This window comes from Sciurus vulgaris (genome assembly GCF_902686455.1).
Source record: "Sciurus vulgaris genome assembly, chromosome: 1".
Taxonomy (NCBI): domain Eukaryota; kingdom Metazoa; phylum Chordata; class Mammalia; order Rodentia; family Sciuridae; genus Sciurus; species Sciurus vulgaris.
In genome coordinates this window covers 113,516,560-113,541,049 of record NC_136461.1, presented here as the reverse complement: position 1 = coordinate 113,541,049, position 24,490 = coordinate 113,516,560, and the positions used below count along the sequence as shown (strand labels likewise).

General features: G+C 40.6%; 2 protein-coding genes across 2 annotated transcripts; both read left to right on the top strand.

The window, feature by feature from the left end:
• Positions 1-11,179: 11,179 nt before the first annotated feature.
• LOC306665025 (uncharacterized protein) lies at positions 11,180-18,600 on the top strand (the record flags this gene model as incomplete). The annotated part of the gene is made up of 8 exons (XM_079146242.1): positions 11,180-11,291; positions 12,149-12,311; positions 13,959-15,828; positions 16,318-17,049; positions 17,362-17,631; positions 17,671-17,698; positions 18,242-18,319; positions 18,414-18,600. Exons 2-8 carry the CDS (start codon positions 12,174-12,176, stop codon positions 18,598-18,600), a joined length of 3,303 nt encoding a protein of 1,100 aa, XP_079002368.1. The 5' UTR covers positions 11,180-11,291; positions 12,149-12,173.
• A 1,125-nt stretch (positions 18,601-19,725) lies between these two features.
• Positions 19,726-24,392, top strand: LOC306639723 (uncharacterized protein). The gene is made up of 2 exons (XM_079103491.1): positions 19,726-19,764; positions 19,804-24,392. The coding sequence occupies exon 2, from the start codon at positions 21,996-21,998 to the stop codon at positions 23,016-23,018; it is 1,023 nt and encodes a 340-aa protein (XP_078959617.1). The 5' UTR covers positions 19,726-19,764; positions 19,804-21,995; the 3' UTR covers positions 23,019-24,392.
• The last annotated feature ends 98 nt before the right edge of the window (positions 24,393-24,490 follow it).

Below are 24,490 nucleotides of genomic sequence, written 5' to 3'. Positions count from 1 at the left end.
GGGCTAAATCCTGGGTATCAGTCCTCTGGGGGGCATCACCAAAACCATAAATTTCCAGCAAGGTGGCTAGACTCATTAAGGAGGTGCAAAATTCTCTAAAGAGATAAAGAGGGACAGGAGAAATGTAACAGAAGCTAATGATGCTGACAAGAAAGCTAAAACATCGTTTTACATTCATCGTGTGTGTGTGTGTGTGTGTGTGTGTGTGTGTGTGTGTGTGTGCATGCACGCATGCACATGTTTCAGAGAATACATGATACACAGCAGTATTTCCCCTCCTGAGTTCCTTGGCTAAAAACCCATGTTCTTCAAAAGAAGAGTTCCAGGCAAAATTCTTCAGAACAATATTGGTCCAAGTATATTGTTATGTGGTGTGCATGTATGAATATGTAACAACAAATCTCACTATTATGTATAATTATAAGGTATTAATAAAATTATGGATAAAAGAGTTCCATGGTTTAAAACATATGGAAAATCCCAGTAAGACACAGAGTCTCAGATATAACAAAGCTTTTCAGAGTTAGGGCCTTTAATAAGCTATCATACATGATGGATCCAAGAGGAAGACAGTCTAGTCTATGTCTTCCCTACAGTTCCCAAACCATTATAAATTATTTCTCATAAAATATCTATTAACTATATCTTATTGGTATGGATATGAGGGTCTAGGGATGGGGACTGGTGACTGACAGACATATGATGAAACAATTAATAATGTGTGACAAGAGCTACAAGAGAACCCTACGAAGAAGAAAGTTGATTTCACTAGAGGGAATGACTTTAACCCCAGGAGAAGTCATAGAGAGTCTTCTAAAAGAGAAGACATTTCCAACCAAATCTTACAGAATGTATAAGAAAGCTTGCCTAGTGGAGAAGAAAAATGACAGAGGAAATAACATTTAGAAAGATATTAGGCCATAATTGAGGACTGTATGATCAAGGATGGTTGGTACCATTCAAAGAAACAAATCCCATAAGAGATTTGAGGAGGCTAAAAAAGAAAAAAAAAAAAAAAAAAGAAAAAAAAAAAGATGATTCATGCCTGATTTTGAGGTTTTTATGCCAACTTAAGAAATTGGAATATATTCTATAGGCAAAGAAAGGAGAGACATAAGGAGATAAGGCAGGAAAATGAGATAATAATACTTGTTTATTGGAAAATGAATCTAGCAGCAGTGTAGGAAAAGGACTGGGGTGGAGATATCTTGGTGGTAGGAAAAAGCTAATTAGAAAGCTCCTAGAAATAATCCAGGTGCAAGATGGCTAGGATCAGAATAAAATCAGCAGTACTGTAGACAAAAAATGTTTGGGTCTTGGAGACATATCTGAGGTAGGACTGACAGGATGTGGTAGTCACTAGATTGTGAAGGTAAAGAAAGGGGAAAAATGAAGAATGTCAATAGAGTCCCTAACCCAAAACATACAAGAATGACAATGTCGCTGATATGAAGTAGAAGACAATAGGAAAACAGTACCACTAGGATAAACATAATGGCTCCCATTTGAAATTCCTAGGTTTGAGATGATAGGCACGTAAGTTCCAAATGGAGAGATTATATAGTGAGATATAAAGGTCTATAAATACAAAGTCCAAAGTTGAGAGTCTCCAGCATAGAGATAGTGGTGCCATTATAAGAGTGAACATGATGTTTTGAAAATCACAAGGGAGAATATGAGGTAAATGTCTCATAATATAAAGGGAGCAATAGACTTAAACCTCCCCCCCCCAATTTGGAATGATATACTAAATATGTCCATTATCCTCTCTTATCCCATTCATTGCTCTATCTCAAAAACCATCAACAGCTGATCAATTATCTTACTGGAAGATTTCTTCAATACTCACAGATGGAATTTACAGTAATAAACCAGGTGAGATTAAGTCCTAGCTGAGTACTCTTGCATGAACTCTTCACCTATCTTAAATTTCAGATACCTCTTACAAGTGCATATTCTACCATTCTGTTTAAGGATCACTACTCTTCAGCAAACATGCATTAAGCATTTGTTAAATCAACATGGGAGATACCAGAAAGTATAGAGGATGATACATATACACAAGGAACTTGTGATTTCACAAGAGATTCTTCTGTAAAGTTTCTGGTACACAGGACAAATGTCAACCTAAATCTAGAAGCCATTAATATAGGCAGAAATGAGTACCTGAAAAAGTTGGGAAACAAACAGCAGAGAAACAAGGGTGGAGTATGTGTGGATCAGAATACAACTGTGAATCAGATCACTTCATAAATGGTGGCTCCTCCCAAGCATGGACCTTTAGCTTATATAAAAAGGTCACTTTCCTGACTTTCAGCACTCTGTCCACTCCTTCAGTCCACATCCTATATGTACCTTTGGTGAACTTGGAAAGGAGAAACATCCAACTATTACTGCTTAGTGTTAACAAGGTGAAAATCTAGGAATGTACTCTAAGACATAATACTACTGGATGGTTGGCTCTTTGTTTTTTCCTTTTATTTATTTATTTTAGTTCTCCTGTAACCACATGATTCCCTACAGAAAAAGAAAATTCAGGATAGAAATGTGCCTTCTGTGACATCTCCCAGTACTCTTTGAACCACTGCATTATATAGTCCTAAGACATGAAAGCATTATTGACCAGTCTCAGAGAGACTATCTAAATACTCTTACTGTGAGTCAGATGAGTAAAACTGCTTCTTGCACTATTGAATCTATAACTGCAGGAAATGCTTGTGTCCTCCTACATCCTGTTGGATATAATGATAATCTAAACAATATGGTAAGATCAGTTATATCACTATTGGCAGGATGGAAGTTAAGCTCAGGGGATCAATTCTCTTATTCCCTATTATGTGAATTAATGATGGCTTAATTATAATTCAATAACTCATTTATTCAGGTAGTATTTATTCAGTAGATACTCTGATACATGCTAGAGATACAAAGATGAAAAGCTATAGTTACTACCCTCATAAAGGTCACTTAACATCTGAGACAATCCCATAAAATGACAACTATAATTCAATATAGCATATGCAATATTCAGAGTGATGTGCTATAAGCACACAAATAAAATGATGTAACCAACTGTGCTAAGGAAAAATGAAAGAAGGAGACTCGACATAAATAAAATCACTCATTTGTTCATTCATGCAACATACATTAAAAGTGTCTTCTAGGGCCCTATTCTAGTCTGAGTTTATAGTACTAAACAGAAAAAAAATGCCTGCTCTCATAGAGATTGCACAGTTAGTAAGGAGAAAAAGACAATAAGTTTCAAATGGAACTAAGTACTGTGCAAAAAATAAATGTGTCAGAATATTTAGATAGGAAGGAAAGTTACACAAAGGAGGCATCATTTGAATAGAAACCAGAATTCCAAATAGAAGTCAGTTATGTGGAGAAAAAAGGATCAACAAAGTCAAAGCACAACATCCTTGACAAAGAACAGGCAGAAGGGACACCATATCCTTCTGCACTAAAAAGTCAGTATGTCTACAGCATGGTAAGAAAGAAGAGGAAAGGGGAAGAACAGGGAATAAAATTGACCAAATTATGCTATATGCATGCATGAATATATCACAAAGAATTCCACTTTTATGTAAAATCTTAATGCACCAACGGGAAAAAAATACATGTGGAAATAAAGGAAAACTGGAAGAGTAGAGGAAGAGGAACAGGAGAAGGGAAAATAAAAGGGAAGTATTAGGGAATATACTGAAGCAAATTATGTCATGTGCATGTATAAATGTATTACAATGAACTCCACTATTATGTATAATTATAATGCACTAATATAAAAAAGAAAGAGAAGTACAAAATATTTGCAGGTAAATGGATGGAGCTGGAGAATATCATGCTATGTGAAATAAGCCAATCCCAAAAGAAAAACAAAGGCCAAATATTTTCTCTGATAAGTGGATACTGTTACATAAGGGAGGGGGAATAAGGGAAGAATGGAGAAACATTGGATTGTGTAGAGGGAAATGGGGAGGAGATAGTGCAATGAGACAAACATCATTACCCTATGTACACATATGATTACACAAATGGTGTGAATCTACGTCATGTACAACCATAGAAATGAAAAGTTATATATATAAATAAAATTTTTTAAAAATTACATCAGAGAGGTGGATGAGGGTCAAATCTTAAAGACAGTGATAGCAAAGAGTTTGTCTACTGTTGTAAGTGTGATGGAAAACTCTTGGGAGTGTTTTAAGAAGAGAAGTAATACTCCAATTTACATTTGTAAAATTTCATGTTGATTGTTGTGTGGATTGTGGAATGAAACAAGAAGGAAGAAAGGAGACTGGCTGTAATAGTACAGATTAGATGTTGATGACAGGGACTAGGTGGATAGCAGAAAAAATGAAAAGAAAGAGAAGAATTGAGGACATTTCAAAGAGAAAGTAAATAGGACTTGCTGATGGGTTATATATAAAAGATGAGGAAAAGAATGAAGGATGACATTTTAGTCTGACCAATCTGATAGATGAGGTAACCTTTAAGTTTCCATTTTAAAAATGGGTGCAGTATTGTTTTATGAAATAGAAATCAGTTTTGATTGTGCTAAGTTTGAAATGCCTTCAGATATCTCAAAATGTCAAAGGAGCAACTAAATAATGCCCACATCGCCAAATTCAGTCATCATTTCAAATGCTTAAAATCTTCCGCAGCTTTTAGCATAGTTAGCTTCTCCTCTCTTTCTGTTGGCTCCCACAATACCACATTCTCCTAGATTTCCTTCTACCTCACTGGGTTCGCTTGGCTGGTTCTGCCTCCTTTGCTTGACCTCTAAAGATTGAAGGCATTCACAGTCTATCCTTTGCTTTTCTCCCTCTTATATTTACACATTTTCCTTAGGCAGCCTCAATCTAGTCCTTTGACATGCTATCTGTATTCCTATAGGTCTGCTTATAGTCAATCCAGTATAGTTGATCCAGTGAAGAGCAATCAGGAGATTTAGAAGAACAACAATGATCATTCTAAATGTGGTCATAGGCAGTATGAATCCAGCATAAGAAGAAAACAAAACTCTAGCCATGGTTAAACATGATCTCAGCAGGGCCAAATAACCAGTCATAGACAGTTTGGTTCTTTGCAAGAAAAATCTGGTTCAAGGATAAAATCTGGTCCAATCATGGAAAGAGCACCAGACATTCAGTGTCATCTCATAGCCAATCAATTTTACAGAGTCTTGAATAAGTACAATGTCAGGTATAGCAAGTCTAATGAGAGTGAAAGACAGAAAACTCAAATAGACAGTCAACATCAGTCAACTTATGAACAGTCTATGTGGGGCCATAAGTAATATAAATCTGAAAAAAATAAAATCAAGGCTCTGGACATAGACAACCACAAGACAATAATGGATACTCAGGACAGACATCCACCCATGGATAGTCTGGGTCTACACATGGAGAGTCTGGGCCTAAAACAAGAAGAGAGATCTGGCCATCAAGAGAGGGCTCAAAATACTTGTAGACACTCATAAGACCCTGTGCAGTCTAAACCCAGTATAAATAGACACTATAAAACTAATTAAAAAACTAATTTTACTCAATTTGGTGACAAAGGGCAATCAGGAGACTAGGATAGCTAGTCACCCTTTTCTCATGGACAAGTTCTGTACAGACATGGGCAGTATGGATCCAGCATAATAAAAAAGATGATTCAGCCACAGACAGTCAAAACTTAGGCCAGGAATACATAAGGATTGCCATTTATTCAGAGGCAATTCAGATCTTCCAGTGACGAACCTGTATTAGACACAAGGGAAAGAAATGGGTCCACTTATGGACAATCGAAAGGCAGCACTGAATCTTAAAGGTAAATAACAGACAAGTCTTATTAGCACATTCTGGATTCACTATAAGCAGATGTCAAGGATTCAGTTATAATCAGGAGAGTGAAGACAAAATACAAACTGTGGACAGAGGGAGAGAGTCAGAATCAACCAATGTGCAATCTGAGTGTGAACAAAGACAGCTGGGCTCTAGCACAAGAAGGAAAAGAAAAACAAAAAGATCCACTTATAGAAACTTAAGAAACATCTCTATACACTCTAAATTCTAGGTCTTTTTAGACCAGATATACACTAATGGTCAGCCTGAATCTGATGAGATTCAGATGATGAGAACACAACACTAGAAAGAAACAGCTAGCCATGAACAGATAAAAGATAGCTGTGGATGATTAGTGTCTGTCTTAAAATGGCCAAACAGAAATTCATGGATAGTTTGGGTCTAATCATGGAGAATCTGAGTCCAGTAAAATACAAAGACACAGATAGAAGATAACTACAGATGCTTCGAGTCTGCTCCTAGATCATTACCAAAACAGTCTCAAACCAGTACAAAGTAGACAAGAAATTACTTACGGCAGGCTGATGAAAAACAATCTGGAAAACTATGAAAAGTCTGGTCCAGCAGAAAAGAGAGATAGGATCTAACCATGGATAGGAAACAGCAGTGAACATTCAGGATCTACATCCACACAATCTGTTATCGGTGTAAGCAGAAAAGACATTCAGTTATAGTCAATACAGTGATGGTGAATGACAATCAGGAAGACTGACATAGACTGACAGCTTTCACCAATGATCATCTGAATGTTATCATAAGCAACTATGGTTCAGCACAGGAGGAAGACAGGATTATAGCCATGGAAAGTGAGAAGGCTTCTCTAGGCAGTCAGAATGTTAACATGGCCAGACAATAATCCATGGATACTATGGATCCACCCAAAGAGAATCTGGGTCCAATATAATATGTATCTTGTTATGAACAACCAGGAAATTGCCCTAGATATTCCAGATATTCTTGGAGACAATCTGCTTCTACAAGTTCTGGATCAAGTATATATACATTGAAGATCCAATTGTAGTAGTGATAGTGACCCAGGAAGTTTGTGTAGAAATTCATCATCAGTCCATGGACAGACTAAGCAAGAGTATAGAGAGCTGAGACACAGAGTCAGAAGATAGGTCTAGATACTCAGACTCTTATCAAGAACAGAAATATACTGGAAGGCAATCTGGACCTACCCACGGACAGTCAAAATTCAGCACCAAAAGCACACAATTTAGCCATGGGCAAACGAGAGAGTGAGGGATACTCAGAGTCTATTCACACACAGTCATTTATACAGAATGAGTCCATATAAGCAGATAAAGGAGATCTAGTAAGTCAGTTCAGACCTAGTGAAGAAAAATCAAAAGACAGAGAAATACTGTCTTTTTCTTCCCATGATAAGTCTGGGCATGGTGACAGGGAGTCTGGTCTAGTACAAAGAGAAAGAGATTACTTCAGCATGGGCAATCAGAAGATAGTCCAGGGTTCTATCAAGGGTGGGCATCCACTCATAGGCAATCTGGGTCTACTCATAGGGAATTTAGTCCCAATATAAGAGAAATATGTGAATCTATTTATGGATAATCTAAGTCATCTCATAAGCAATCACTTGTACATACTGAATTTATAACAAGAAAACATCAGGAACCCAGTATTAGTTAAGACGTGTTAGTGAAAGACAATGAGAAGATCAGAGTGACAGAACCAACATATGGATGGTATAAGTCCAGTTCAAGAAAACAATATGAATCTATTTAAGGCTAGTCAATAAGCAGGTTCAGACATTCAGAGTCTCATAAAGGACAGAGAACTACCAATCAACCATTTGAGTCTGCACTGTGATCCTCAGGACCCAATTCAGGAGAAAATCAAGGATCCTGCCATAAGAATCTCTGTCTCTAACTCCTCTATCTTCCATTTACTCTTTGAACATTTACAATATAATTTTGTACCCTTTCAGGCTTTTTTGAGGGCTCCTGTACTACAGCCTGCACTTACACATTTTGTTTTCCAAAGCTCCATCCTTAGTTCTCTGCCTGTTTGGATCATTTTCCAGTCTTACCATTCATAAAGTTGGGTAATTGATCAGAAAGAAAAGTAAAATGCATTTATAAAAATTTACAGATTTTTATTAGCAATCCTATGTCTGTCACAAGAGCCTTAGAAGTTGTCTATAACTAACTCTAATGTATTACAACTGGTTACAGTGATCTGATGATACTGTAAAACCTAATATATATCTATAACAGTCATGTGTAAGATAAAATTGAGCAGAAACTTCAAAACATGAAATTTCATACAGCTTAACACTGTAATTGATTCCCAAACAATACAAATTTTGATATAATATTATTAAAATTTAAACATATCACATGAGCATGCCAGGAAGACAAGTATACACTGTCTTTTAATCATGACCATCAATACTCTGTGTGTGTGTGTGTGTGTGTGTGTGTGTGTGTGTGTGTGTGAGAGTGTGTATTCATAGGGCTGAAGCTACAAAGAACTCTCTGAAGTAACATGGGAGAGGTGGGGGAAAAGGACAGAAAGAGCAAAGAGGAAACAAGTATCTGTATAATTTCCCTAAGACTCAGCAGATGGTGCTATAGGCACATCATTCTGTTATCCACACAATCAGGAAAGAGTGAGTTTTCAAGGATGGAATGAGAACCCAGATATTCCTAGAAAGAAGCAGGCAAATTTGAATCTTGTCTTCTCCACTTAAAAGCTATGTGACTTGAAACAAGTTACACATTTTCTCTGAGCCTCAGTTTTCTCACCTGCAAAACAGAGGTAGTAACATCTACAACATGGTGTTGCTATGAAGATTAATGAAATTATGTACATCAGCACACAGAGCACTGTGTTTGCAATAAAAGGGAGCATAAATTTCCTTCTTCTGCCAACTCATGGAAAGAGGCACTTGAAAATTTTGAGCATGAAACATACCAAACAAATATCTGCTCATAAAGTCTAATGTCTTGAGAGGGAAAAACCTCTAAACAAACTTATGATGGGGAAATCTTCATGCCAACCCTGCAACTGTGGAATACACACAGAGAAATCATGAACCTACTACCCCACACATGCTGATATTCACAAATATGTGTCCTTCTATATCTCAAAAAAATGAGTGGCTCTGATGTCCCACACTTTCCAGTCCTTCTCTTTTACCTGTGAGATTCTCAACTCCTGGAGAATCTTCCTGGAAAGCTAATAAAGGAGCAGGAGGTGGTAAGCTATCTCAAACTTATCAACAACTTTAGGCCATAAGCTAAGAATGTTCTCTACAACTACGAATGTTCTCTACATCTGTAGCTGATTAAAAAATGTATATGACATGTTAAATCATATAACATTCAAAGGTCAGTTTCCATAAATAAGTTTTATTGAAACACAATCATGCTCATATATGATCTATGGCTATTTCCATGCTGTAAGAGCAGAGTTGAGTAGATGCAATAAAAACCACCTGGCCCACAATTCCTACCAATATTTATAACCTAGCCTTTACAGAAAAAAGTTGTTGATCTCCTCATTTAGGAGAACACTGGCCTCGAGGGCATGTTCACCTGGAAGTCTTCACCTGTAACCCTTTCCTCTCTCTGAATTGTAGTTTGCTCCTCCAGGAAATTAGTCTTTGCTCAGCAAATTCCACTTCCCCTTCATTCCTAAAGTCTCAGTCACACCTTTAAAAAGGTCATTGCTCTGATGAAGCATGACAACCTGGCCCAAATCAGGCATCCAAAGGAAACAGGGCTACAGAATGAATATTGACTCTGCCTCCCTCTGGGTAGTTCTTAGAAGAAAACAGCCTAATGATGATAGAATTTGAAATCCTATAATTATCATTTGCCAATAGTTTCTACCGCTCCTTCTCAAACCCTGATGACCATATTGCACAAGTTTTAAGTCTATGTAACTTCACTCATCTTCAGTTAAAATTTTTGTCACATATTCACAATGGATAAAATGCAGAGCACAGCCTTCAGGGATAAGCTAAGAGCCATTCATTGATTATCAATGCTAAGATTCCAGTTATATTCAGGTGAAATCATGTCTTCAGAGGTAAATATGACAAGAGCAGGCACTCTAGTCCTATTGTGAAAAAGTAGAAATTGGTTAACATAGAGGACTACAGTCTTGACACTTGCTCCTCTTTCAGTTCCACTCAAACTGACATTTATTGGAGACCTTTATGTGCCAAGTAATATAGTGGGTCTCTAAGTAATATAAGGATAAATAATGCCCATTCCTTATTCTCAAGAAGCACATAGTCTGGAAGTTACATAAGCACATAAACAAATATATATGTGTATGTGTGAAATAATAATTAACCAAACAATTAACAGTGAGTCAAATAATTAATAGTAGCTATTTCTGGCTAGTACATTTACAGGTATTTCAATTTTCTTCACTTATCAAATTTTTTCTAATTTTTATAATATACATCAATTGCACAGTAAGATAATTTTAAAGACTACATTGTAGTGTAACTGATACAACTATAAAATTATGAACAAATTAATCATTTATACCTCTGTCTTAAGTAATTCAAGAAATATTTCCTACAGAGTAAGGGCTAAAGTAGATTTTAAAGAATTAATAGTTCACTAGGCAGATAATGAGGAAAGGTATTCTAAGAAAAAAACATCAAGTAACAGCATATTCAGGAAAATGGAAGTAGTTAATTAAAAGTGGAACATAAAGGAGAATCTGGAGAAAAGAAAATGGAGCTGGAGAGAAGTCACAGTCCAAATCATGAAGGATTTTAAACACTGTGCTGGAGAACATGCCATTCTTCCTAAGGTTATATGGCTGCTCAAATGAAAGCTACAATGATGAATGATCACTAACATCAGACAAACTGAGTTAGTAAACAGATGATGAGAGCCTCTACAGTCATTATCTATTCCAAGAGGTACTAATAAAATCATGGGAAACACTCTGACTAGAATCTCATATAAGAAAATGTAGCTTAGCATGGGAGCCTGACTAGATGATCTTTAAGTTTCCTTTTGGACATTTAATTCCATGATTCTTTGACATTTGAACTCTAATGTACCTGCACATACTCCATTCAACTTCCTTTAAATTCCACACAATTTTTTTGTTGTTGTCAATACACTGTGCGGCATAGTTGGATGAATACACAGAGGCCTTTCTGCAAAGTGTCCTGAGATTTTGGCAGGTGGGGCTGATACTAGCCCAGATTTGGGAACTGCTATTGCAATCTCAGGTGAACATGTAAGGAAGTGAGAAGGTAATCACCTGGGAGGTGGAGATGGAGAAGGAGCAGGACTTGTTTAGGAATGAATTAGGACATCTCAAAGAGAACAGCTCCTCCCTAAGATGGACCATTATTTTCACTATAAAAAGGTCTCTATCCCAAACTAGAAGCACCCTGCAAGCTGCTTCAGTCTCCATCCTATTGTTCCTCTGGTGAACTAGGTAAGTGAGCAGAGATTAAGTTCTACTAATGGGTACTTAGTTAGGACTATAAATTATAAAAGTCCAGGATATGCTCTAAGGCAAAGAAGCACTGGATACCAGTCTTCTTTTTAGAATACTTTTGGGAATTTTGGTATAAGTTTAACTGTATTGAGTAGAATAATGAAGCAACTACTGAACTATATATTGTCTCATTTCTTTAATATCTTTCATTAAGATGATGGGAATCTAGTTATCCATTAGATTGTTTGTCTCTTTTACACTGAGCTTTTTCTCTCTTTTGTACAACCAGTATGACCTAAAGGTCAGTGACTGCTTGAAGAATAAAAACAAAGCTAAATCTGATAGCAGCCACCTCCAGCTTCTTATCACCTAGGTCTGAGGTTGGTTTTGCCCACTATGTCTACTTTCCCTTGCCTAGATGTCTTGAGGGTCTAGTTCAGCTACTGGTGCTCCTTAGCTGTAATTAGGCATATCATAAAGATGATAGAACTGTCCCTTGGAGTATGATGACTGAGTCCTACAAAGAAACTAGTTAGTGGATGAACTGGCACACTCAGAATTTCTGTAGCTCCAGCACAAAGCTCATACCCCCATTAAAGAAAGAGTCCAAAACAGAAAGTCTTTGCTTCTACACTTACTCAGGGAGGGAAATAAGATCTATGGATTCTGTTCTTGATTTCATCACTCTCTTGCTACATGGCTTGAACAAGTTGCTCAATTCTGGATTAGTTCTTGATTACAACTAAATGAAATTAATCATAGCTGACAATTACTAAAATAATTGGACCTATGTATATGTTTAAGCAAGAAAGAATAATAATAAGAGGTTGTGATTCTATTTTTTCTCCCTTTAGGTAAACTTAAATTTGCAAAAAAAAGATGTCTAAACTCCTACAAGGCATTGTGACTGTCATTGATGTTTTCTACCAATATACCACCCCACATGGGGAATGTGACATGTTAAACAAGGCAGAGTTGAAAGAACTTTTGGAAAATGAGTTTCACCAAATTCTGAAGGTAAGAAGTCCATGCTAAGACTGAATTCTCTAGCAGTTCTCTTCTTCACTCCTTCCTGCCTTTCTGTCATATATGCCAAACATCCTAAAGAACTCACCCTACATGGTAATAAAGAACCAGGTTTGGTAGGATTGAGATACCATCAAAAGTTGAACCATATGCTTTCCATAACATGAGCAAGGTCAATAATCCTACCAAAGAATAGAAAACATATATAGATTTTTAAATGTCCTATCTATGGGTGTAATGTCCTATATTAAAATGTCCTGTCTATGGTTCTCAGAAAAACTGCAAAGTAGGTGAAATGTATCTCCTTCACTTTGTCTTTTCATTTTGAAATGTCCAGACCACTGCTCATCTCTAAGATTCTGGTACCATAAGGTCTCTAAATTCAGAAAACTGGCACCCCGAAATCACTAAAAGAATAAGCACCTCTTTAAAATTGTCAGCTTTAGAAATAAGTATTTGGGAATTTAAGTCTAGCTCTTGATTTTCAACTCCTTAAAACAACTGCCTACTTAATATTGTTATTTGGAATTCTTTAGATATTTTAAATTACATGTGTCAGATATGAATCTCATCATCTTCCCTTCTAAACTCATTCCTCCTCCTTTTTGCCCAACATAGGAACCTGGTGCCAGTCTTGATTTCCTCACCCCCAGAAGTCAGCACCACCTTCATTCCTCCATCTATTTCATCTACAGACTTTAAAACAGGCCATTTCTCTTCATCACTATTGTTAGTCGCCTGGTTCAGGTCAATCTCATATTTCCAATCTCAACATTTGGTACTCAGAATCCTTCAACAGCTCTCATCTGCTCATATCTAAAGTCCAAAACTTCTTAACATGACATAAAAGTTATAATTTAGACCTGATATCTCTCTAGTCACAGCTCTTGAGTTCTCAGATTCTAAACAGCAATCTTGATTTTCTTTCAGTCCTTTGAATGAACCATACCTTCTCTCACCTCTAGCCCTTTTTTCAAATCATTCCCTCTGCCTGGAAGAATCTTTTTTCCCCCTCTTCTTTCCTTTCAATCCCTTCATTTGGATTATTTTAGCCCTTCCTTCAAAGGGCAACACGTCTTCTCATTAACCTTTCTTGGATCCTGAGTGGTTATTTTCTGATGCCACTCATAGAAACCTTATCACAATAAATTATAATTTTAAGTTTATGTACCTGATCCATTTAACTTTAAATTTCATTTTGTCAGAACCAAATTTGTTCACCACTTTAGTTCCTCATATAACACAATGCTAGACAGATAGCAGGTATACAATAAATCTTTCTTGAATGACTGGATTAATTAGTTAACTACTAAATTTAACAAAGAAAAGTCACATGTAAGTAATGGAGAAATCCAAAATTTTTCTTTCTAATTTGTAAACTGTTCCTATTTGACTATTCTTCACCAAAAATAATTGTTCCCTTTCATCTTTCAGTTGTATCCCCTTCTAGCTATTTCTCACTGCAGAATTCATTGCATATTCCTTTCTCTTTTGGGGTAATCTAGCCCAGAGGACTATGTGGTTGAGTTCCATCTAAATATACCAAACATTCACATTTCTACAGTCTTCCTTCAATTGATTAACTAAGTGTGTAGTCCATACTGACAGAGATACCCTCTGTACCTTGCTCCTATACAGAATCCAGATGATCCAGACACTGTAGATATCATCATGCAAAGTCTGGATCAAGATCATAACAACAAAGTGGATTTTACTGAGTATCTTCTGATGATATTCAAGCTGGCTAAGGCTTGTAATAAAATCATTGGCAAAGATTACTGCCAAGCTTCAGGGTCAAAGCAGAGAGATCACAGTCACCAGCACCAAGAGGAACAGAGTGAAACAGAAGAAGAGGAAGACAAATGGCAAGAATCCTCTTCCAGTTATTCAAGTTCAAGTGCAGGAGAGAATGATTCCTATTCCAGGAGCTCCACAGGAAGCATTAAACACAGGCCTAGGTTCACATCCAGAAAATTGAGGCATCGAGGAATTTTGTCTAATTCTGAGCACTGGCAAAGTTCTGGGGAAAGGACAGAGTCAATTTCAGACCACTCTGAGCACAGTGAAAACAACAAGCATGGTGCTCATCAGGAAGACAGATCTAAACCAAATGAACTTTTAGGGAATAAGCAAAATAAGAAATCAGGCCTGTCCTCTGGTAGGAGGCATCACGGATTCAGCTCAGGAAGTTGTGAAGGACAAGACCAATGGTCAAACTCAAATGACCCTTCTGGTTCTGCTAATGAGTCTGGCTCAGGCCAGTCCTCTCAACAGAGATGGCATGAACCAAATGCAGGATTTCAATCAGGTACCTGTGATGAACAAGGATACCATTCCAATTCAAGTGAGTCTTCCAATTTTGGAAAACATAGGTCTAGCTCAGGTCATCCCCCTAGTAAAAGAAGACATGGATCCAGCTCAAGTGGTCAGTCAGGGAGCTGGGAAAAACAAAATCAGGGATCAAGCTCAAGCAAGTCTTCAACCTGTGAACAAGGTGGATCTGATTTAGAACAGTCATCACGGTATGAAAAACAGGGCTCCAGCTTTAGTCATTCTTCTAGTCAAAGGAAACCTAGATCAAGCTCAAGTGGTCAATCAGAATATAGCCAACAAAAATATGGTTCTGAATCAAGACAGTCCTCAAGCTATGAAGAATATGGGTCTGAATCAGACAAGTCCATCAGCGGTGACAAAAATCAATCAAGCTCTTACCAGTCCTCTGCTCAGAGAAAACACAGCAGCAGCTCTAGTCATCCGACAGAGAGCTACAGAAGACAAAAGCATGGCTCTGGCATAGGTCAGTCCTCTGCATATGGTCATGAGGGGTCTGGTTCAGGACAGTCTACTAGCCATAGTCACCTAGAGACTGGATATGGAGAGTCTTCTGGTTATGAACAATATGGTTCTGGATCCAGCATTTCTTCTAAACAAAAATATCATGAATCCAACTCAGGTCATCAGACAGGGAGTTGTAGAAGACAAAAGCATAGCTCTAGATCAAGCCAACCCTCTAATTATGAAAAATATGGATGTGGCTCAAGTCAATCTTCTAGTCAAAAATACCATGAGTCTACCTCAGGTCAATCCACTAGTTATGGTCAGCATGGGTCTGGGACAAGTCAGTCCTCTGGTTCTGCTCAACAAAAGTCTAGATCAGGAAAATCTTCTGGCTTTAGTCAGCATGGATCTGGCTTAGGTCAGTCTTCTAGTAGCACACAATATGGCTCATCATCAGGACAGTCATCAAGCTGTGGCCAACATGAATCCAGCTTAGGTCAGTCATCTAGCTATGGTCACCATGGATCTAGTTCACGTCAGTCTTCCATGCACAAGAGACATGAGTCTGGTTCAGGAGAGTCATCTGGTTTGGGTCAACGTGGGTCTGGCTCAAGAGAGACTTCTGGCTTTAGTCACCAGGGATCTGGGTTAGGCCAATCCTCTAGTAGTGGACAACAAGGCTCATCATCAGGACAGTCATCAAGCTGTGGCCAACGTGGGTCCAGCTCAGGTTCGACTACCAGCTATGGCCAGCATGGATCTGGATCAAGCCAATCTTCTAGCCATAGGCAACATGGTTCTGGTTCAGGAGGGCCTTCTACTATTGGACAAGGGTCTGGCTCAGGAGAGTCATCTGGCTTTCATCAGCAGGGATCTGGCTTAGGTCCATCCTCTAGTAGTGAACAACATGGCTCATCATCAGGACAGTCATCAAGCTGTGGCCAACATGGGTCCAGTTCAAGTCAGTATTCCAGCTATGGACAGCATGGATCTGGTTCAGGTCAGTCTTCTAGCCACAGACGACATAGGTCTGGTTCAAGAGAGTCATCTGGTTTGGGTCAACATGGGTCTGGGTCAAGAGAGTCTTCTAGCTTTGGTCAACATGGTTCTGGCTCAGGAGAGACTTCTGGCATTAGTCACCAGGGATCTGGCTTAGGCCAAACCTCTAGAGGTGGACAACATGGTTCATCAAGCTGTGGCCAACATGGGTCTAGATCAGGTCAGTCTTCCAGCTATCATCAGCACAGATCTGGATCAGGCCAATCTTCCAGCCATAGGCAACATGGTTCTGGTTCAGGAGGGTCTTCTACTTTTGGACAAGAGTCTGGCTCAGGAGAGTCATCTGGCTTTCATCAGCATGGATCTGGCTTAGGTCCGTCCTCTAGTAGTGGACAACATGGCTTATCATCAGGAATGTCATCAAGCTGTGGCCAACATGGGTCCAGTTCAAGTCAGTCTTCCAGCTATGGACAGCATGGGTCTGGTTCAGGTCAGTCTTCTAGTCACAGGCGACACAGGTCTAGTTCAAGAGAGTCATCTGGTTTGGGTCAACATGAGTCTGGGTCAAGGGAGTCTTCTAGCTTTGGTCAACATGGGTCTGGCTCAGGAGAGACTTCTGGCTTTAGTCACCAGGGATCTGGTTTAGGCCAGTCCTCTAGTAGTGGACAACATGGCTCATCATCAGGACAGTCATCAAGCTGTGGCCAACGTGGGTCCAGCTCAGGTTCGACTACCAGCTATGGCCAGCATGGATCTGGATCAAGCCAATCTTCTAGCCACAGGCAACATGGTTCTGGTTCAGGAGGGTCTTCTACTTTTGGACAAGGGTCTGGCTCAGGAGAGTCTGGCTTTTATCAGCATGGATCTGGCTTAGGTCCATCCTCTAGTAGTGGACAACATGGCTCATCATCAGGACAGTCATCAAGCTGTGGCCAACATGGGTCCAGTTCAAGTCAGTCTTCCAGCTATGGACAGCATGGGTCTGGTTCAGGTCAGTCTTCCAGCTATGGACAGCATGGGTCTGGTTCAGGTCAGTCTTCTAGTCACAGGCGACACAGGTCTAGTTCAAGAGAGTCATCAGGTTTGGGTCAACATGAGTCTGGGTCAAGGGAGTCTTCTAGCTTTGGTCAACATGGGTCTGGCTCAGGAGAGACTTCTGGCTTTAGTCACCAGGGATCTGGGTTAGGCCAATCCTCTAGTAGTGGACAACATGGCTCATCATCAGGAGAGTCATCAAGCTGTGGCCAACGTAGGTCCAGCTCAGGTTCGACTACAAACTATGGCCAGCATGGATCTGGATCAAGCCAATCTTCTAGCCATAGGCAACATGGTTCTGGTTCAGGAGGGTCTTCTACTTTTGGACAAGAGTCTGGCTCAGGAGAGTCATCTGGCTTTCATCAGCATGGATCTGGCTTAGGTCCATCCTCTAGTAGTGGACAACATGGCTCATCATCAGGACAGTCATCAAGCTGTGGCCAACATGGGTCCAGTTCAAGTCAGTCTTCCAGCTATGGACAGCATGGGTCTGGTTCAGGTCAGTCTTCCAGCTATGGACAGCATGGGTCTGGTTCAGGTCAGTCTTCTAGTCACAGGCGACACAGGTCTAGTTCAAGAGAGTCATCAGGTTTGGGTCAACATGAGTCTGGGTCAAGGGAGTCTTCTAGCTTTGGTCAACATGGGTCGGGCTCAGGAGAGACTTCTGGCTTTAGTCACCAGGGATCTGGGTTCGGCCAATCCTCTAGAGGTGGCCAACATGGGTCTAGCTCAGGTCAGTCTTCCAGCTATGGACAACATGGCTCATCATCAGGACAGTCATCAAGCTGTGGCCAACATGGGTCCGGCTCAGGTTCAATGTCCAGCTATGGCCAGCATAGATCTGGATCAAGCCAATCTTCTAGCCATAGGCAACATGGTTCTGGCTCAGGAGCATCTTCTACATTTGGACAAGGGTCTGGCTCAGGAGAGTCATCTGGTTTTCATCAGCATGGATCTGGCTTAGGTACATCCTCTAGTAGTGGACAACATGGCTCATCATCAGGACAGTCATCAAGCTGTGGCCAACATGGGTCCAGTTCAAGTCAGTCTTCCAGCTATGGACAGTATGGTTCTGGTTCAGGACAGACTTCTAGTCACAGGCAACCCAGGTCTAATTCAAGAAAGTCATCTGGTTTGGGTCAACATGGGTCTGGGTCAAGAGAGTCTTCTAGCTTTGGTCAACATGGGTCTGGCTCAGGAGAGACTTCTGGCTTTACTCACCAGGGATCTGGTTTAGGCCAATCCTCTAGTAGTGGACAACATGGCTCATCATCAGGACAGTCATCAAGCTGTGGCCAACGTGGGTCCAGCTCAGGTTCGACTACCAGCTATGGCCAGCATGGATCTGGATCAAGCCAATCTTCTAGCCAAAGGCAACATGGTTCTGGTTCAGGAGGGTCTTCTACTTTTGGACAAGGGTCTGGCTCAGGAGAGTCATCTGGCTTTCATCAGCATGGATCTGGCTTAGGTCCGTCCTCTAGTAGTGGACAACATGGCTCATCATCAGGACAGTCATCAAGCTGTGGCCAACATGGGTCCAGTTCAAGTCAGTCTTCCAGCTATGGACAGCATGGGTCTGGTTCAGTTCAGTCTTCTAGTTACAGGCGACACAGGTCTAGTTCAAGAGAGTCATCTGGTTTGGGTCAACGTGGGTCTGGGTCGAGAGAGTCTTCTAGCTTTGGTCAATATGGTTCTGGCTCAGGAGAGACTTCTGGCTTTAGTCACCAGGGATCTGGTTTTGGCCAATCCTCTAGTAGTGGACAACATGGCTCATCATCAGGACAGTCATCAAGCTGTGGCCAACATGGGTCCAGTTCAAGTCAGTCTTCCAGCTATGGACAGCATGGGTCTGGTTCAGTTCAGTCTTCTAGTTACAGGCGACACAGGTCTAGTTCAAGAGAGTCATCTGGTTTGGGTCAACGTGGGTCTGGGTCGAGAGAGTCTTCTAGCTTTGGTCAATATGGTTCTGGCTCAGGAGAGACTTCTGGCTTTAGTCACCAGGGATCTGGTTTTGGCCAATCCTCTAGTAGTGGACAACATGGCTCATCATCAGGACAGTCATCAAGCTGTGGCCAACGTGGGTCCAGCTCAGGTTCGACTACCAGCTATGGCCAGCATGGATCTGGATCAAGCCAATCTTCTAGCCACAGGCAACATGGTTCTGGTTCAGGAGGGTCTTCTACTTTTGGACAAGGGTCTGGCTCAGGAGAGTCTGGCTTTTATCAGCATGGATCTGGCTTAGGTCCATCCTCTAGTAGTGGACAACATGGCTCATCATCAGGACAGTCATCAAGCTGTGGCCAACATGGGTCCAGTTCAAGTCAGTCTTCCAGCTATGGACAGCATGGGTCTGGTTCAGGTCAGTCTTCTAGTCACAGGCGACACAGGTCTAGTTCAAGAGAGTCATCTGGTTTGGGTCAACATGAGTCTGGGTCAAGAGAGTCTTCTAGCTTTGGTCAACATGGGTCGGGCTCAGGAGAGACTTCTGGCTTTAGTCACCAGGGATCTGGGTTCGGCCAATCCTCTAGAGGTGGCCAACATGGGTCTAGCTCAGGTCAGTCTTCCAGCTATGGACAACATGGCTCATCATCAGGACAGTCATCAAGCTGTGGCCAACATGGGTCCAGCTCAGGTCTATCTTCCAGCTATGGCCAGCATGGGTCTGGTTCAGGTCAGTCTTCCAGCTATGGACAGCATGGGTCTGGTTCAGGTCAGTCTTCCAGTCACAGGCGACACAGGTCTAGTTCAAGAGAGTCATCTGGTTTGGGTCAACATGGGTCTGGGTCAAGAGAGTCTTCTAGCTTTGGTCAACATGGGTCTGGCTCAGGAGAGACTTCTGGCTTTAGTCACCAGGGATCTGGTTTAGGCCAATCCTCTAGTAGTGGACAACATGGCTCATCATCAGGACAGTCATCAAGCTGTGGCCAACGTGGGTCTAACTCAGGTCAGTCTTCCAACTCTGGCCAACTTGGGTCTGGTTCCAGTCAATCTAGCTATAACCAGCATAGATCTGGATCAAGTCAGTCTTATAGCCACAGGCAACATGGTTCTGGTTCAGGGCTGTCTTCAAGGTACAGACAACATAGATCTAGTTCTAGAGAATCTTCTAGTTTTGGACAAGGGTCTGGCTCAGGAGAGTCATCTAGCTTTCATCAGCATGGATCTGGCTTAGGTCCATCCTCTAGTAGTGGACAACATGGCTCATCGTCAGGACAGTCTTCAAGCTGTGGCCAACATGGGTCCAGTTCACATTGGTCTTCCAGCTATGGACAGCCTGTGTCTGGTTCACGTCAGTCTTCTAGCTGCAGGCAACACAGATCAGGTTCAAGAGAGTTTTCAGGTTTTGGTCAATATGGATCTGGTTCAGGAGAGTCTTCTAGCTTTGGTCAGCATGGGTCTGGCTCTAGAGAGTCTTCTAGCTTTAATGAGCATGGATCTGGCTTAGGTCATTCTAATAGCAGACAATATGGTTCATCATCAGGTCAGTCATCCAGCTCTGGCCAATATGGTTCTAGCACAAGTCAGTCTTCCAGCTATGGTCGACAGAATTCTGGATCAGGCCAATATTCTAGACACAGGCAACATGGGTCTGGTTCTGGTCAGTCATCTAGGTATGGCCAACCTGGCTCTAGTTCAGGAGAATCATCTAGTTTTGGTTCATATGGATCTGGCTCAGGAGAGACTTCTGGCTTAAGTCACCATGGATCTGGTTTAAATCAATCTGGTAGCGGGCAATATGGTTCATCATCATCAGGACAGTCATCCACTTGTGGTCAACAAGGGCCCAGCTCTGGTCAGTCTTCCACTTATGGTCAGTGTGAATCTGGTTCAGGTCAGTCTTCTAGTTGTGGTCAACACAGTTCTAGATCAGGCCAGTCTTCTAGCCGCAGGCAATATGGGTCTGGTTCAAGACATTCATCTGGTTTTGTTCATCATAGGTCTGGATCAAGAGAGTCTTCCAGCTCTAGTCAGCATGGATCAAGCTTAGGTCAGTCTCCTCGCTATGGTCCACATGAGTCTGGATCAGGTCAGTCTTCTACTTATGGTGGATATAGGTCTGGCTCAGGTCATTCTTATAGCCATAGTCAACATGGATCTGGATTCAGTCAGTCTTCTGCATCAGGAGAGTCTTCTGGCTTTAATCAGCATGGATCTGGCTTGGGTCAATCCTCAAGTAGTGGACAGTATGGTTCATCATTAGGACAGTCATCAAGCTGTGGCCAACATGGGTCCACTACAGGTCAGTCTTCCAGCTATGGTCAACATGGCTCTCATTCAGGTCAGTCTTCTAGCTACCACAGACAGAGGTCTGGATCTGGACAGTATTCTAACCACAGGCAACATGGTTCTGGTTCAAGAGAATCATCTGTTTGTGGTCAACATAGGTCTAGCTCAGAGGAATCTTCTGGCTTTAATCAGCATGGATCAAGCTTAGGTCAGTCTTCTAACTATGGTCAGCATGGGTCTGGCTCAGGTCAGTCTTCCAGCTGTAGCCAACATGGGTCTGGATTCAGTCAGTCTTCTGGCTTTGGTCAATATGGGTCTGAATCAGGAGAGACTTCTGGCTTTAGTCATCATGGATCTGGCTTAAGTCAATCCTCCAATTATGGACAACATGGTTCTTCATCAGGACAATCATCAAGCTGTGGCCCACATGAATCCAGCTCAGGTCAGTCTTCCTGGTATGATCAACACTGGTCTGGTTCAAATCAGCCTTCTAGGTATGGTGGCTCGAGGTCTGGTTCCAGTCAGTATTCTAGTCATAGTCAACATTGGTCTGGATCTGGCCAGTGTTCTAACCAACAGCAATATGGTTCTGGCTCCAGAGAGGTTTCTGGCTTCGGTCAACATGAATCTGGTTCCATGGGGTCACCTGGCTTTAGTCAGCATGGATCAGGCATAGGTCAATCCTCTGGCTACGGACAACATGGTTCAACATCAGGACAGTCCTCATGCTGTGGTCAGTATGGATCCAACTCAGGCCAGTCTTCCAGTTATGGTCAGCATGGATCTGGTTTAAGTCAGTCTCCTAGCTATGATCCTAGATCTGGATCAGGCCAGTCTTCTAGTCATAGGCAACATGGGTCTGGTTCAAGAGAGTCTTCTGGTTTTGGTCAACATAGGTCTGGCTCAGGTCAGTCTTATGGCTTTCAGCATGGGTCTGGATCAAGTCAGTCTTCCAATTTGGGGCAACAAGAATCTGGTTCAGGAGAATTTTCTGGCTTTGGTGAACATGAATCTTGTTCAGGATGGTCTTCTGGCTTTAGTCAGAATGGATCTGGCTTAGGTCAAACTTCTGGCTATGGACAGTCATCATGCCATGGCCAACCTTGGTCCAGCTCAAGTCAATCTTCCAGGTATGGTCAAAATGGGTGTGGTTCAAATCAGTCTTCTAACTATGGCCAACAGGGATCTGCCTCAAGTCATTATTCTAGCCACAGCCAATTTGGGTCTGGCTCAGGTCAGAGTTGCAGCTCTGAACAATATGGGTCTGGATCATGTCACACATCTAGGTCTGGATCATGTAGCTCTGGACCCAGTCAGTGTTCTAGTTATGAACAACATGAATCACAAGGGAGATGTGGAAACCAGTGTGAATCAAGCTGTAACCATTCAAATTATAATGAAGGACAATCAAGAAACAATTACAGACAAGCAGAAAGTTCCTCAGGTTGTACCTTTGGACAAGTTACACCCTGTTATGGACAGTCTAGATCCAATACTACCAATATACTGCCATTTTGCAATGAGGACAACAGACAAGGTAGTTACAACTATCAAAGAGGAAGAGGAGGTATCTATGGAGAGGGAAGTGTGGGTTCAAGTTCCAATAGTTTTAATAGTAGCACTCCACTCTATGAATATGTCCAAGAGCTGAAGTGCTAATTCTAGAAATGAATAGTAAAAATAAGTTAAATTAACTGAAATAGCAATTCAAGAAATGAAAAACTTGCAGATAAGTAATTCATCATGAAATTTCTTTCTCAAAGTAGATATATCTGTTCCTATTCTTTTCTCTTAAAGCTATAATGTACTCTCTTCCTTATTACTGGATTCCTTCCAAAGAATGTAGGGTATTTGGGGTACTCTGTTAGGAAATATTAAGTTGAATAAATTATTAATGTTGGGGGCTAAATTTAGAAGAATAAAGCAAAGTATTTAAAGAGTATGGGATTTAGTTAAGGTGTCTTTTTAAAGAGGTCATTATTTAATTAGAGGTGATTCCAAAACAAAGCTTGTAGATTTATAAAGTTATATATTACAAATGCATTACTAGTCCTGGAGCCAAAGCTTTCTCTTACAGCAACATGTACTCTAATTTTTGCTGTGACCTACATTGGATGGCAGCAGAAACACAAAAGACCTAAACCAAAGATGTAGCCTGAGTGGTTTCTTTGTTTCTCAAAAACCAACAAACCCCTATTTCTGGTAATACCTTTGATCAGCACTAACTAGTGGCATTAAAAAGTTGCTTCAAATTCTTCTCCCTAGCCAACAAGCAAGTATAATTTTGTTTAATGGTACTTGGGATTGAACACAGGGTCTCACACATGCTATGCAAGCTCTCTACCATTGAGCTACATCCCCAGATTCTCTCCCATCCCAACTTTTAAAAATTTTATTTTGAGACAGGATCTTGCTAAGCCAGCCTCAAACTTGTGATCCTCCTGCCTCAGCCTCCCCAGTAGAAGGAATTTCAGGCATGGGCCACTGTGCCCAGCAAGAGCATTATTTCTTAAAGAGTAGAGATGGTTCAGGTCAGAATCAAAAGATCCAAATGTAGGCTTTAAATGGTTTCAGCAAGAAAGATCTTGGCTCCTATTTCTGTGAAGTTGCTCTGAATTGGAAAACTTTAGAGGTTCTATAAGATGGAAATACAATTCCTCCTATAGTTTACTATCCTTTCCATGTAGGGAAATATCATCAATACCCAACTGGAAAGGAAGGCTGTCACTGTTATATATAGTTCCTTGGTTTGACTGTAATGTGTTTGTTTCAAGTCTTTAGATTCAAATGATTGCATTACATTAAAATTAACTTTACATAAATAGTGATCAAATACTGAGTTTTGTCTCATCGCTACTTCATTTCATTTCTCTCAAACAAGTGGTCAAATTAAAAACTAACAAGAATAACTATTTCCTGAGGTCCTATCATTCACAAACAACTCAGAATATATGAAGAGTTTTTAAATCTCAGTAAGACTGACAATTTAATTTGAAAATGGGCAAAAGGCCTTAGCATTATTTTGGGCAATGATTTTATGGATATGATATAGGCATCAGAACTAAAATAAATAGGTAAGATTACATCAAACTGAAAAGTTTCTTCACAGCAAAGGAAACAATAAGAAAAAA

Coding starts and splice junctions, on each gene's coding strand:
- LOC306639723 (XM_079103491.1), top strand. CDS start 21,996: ATGGGGTCACCTGGCTTTAGTCAGCATGGATCAGGCATAGGTCAATCC.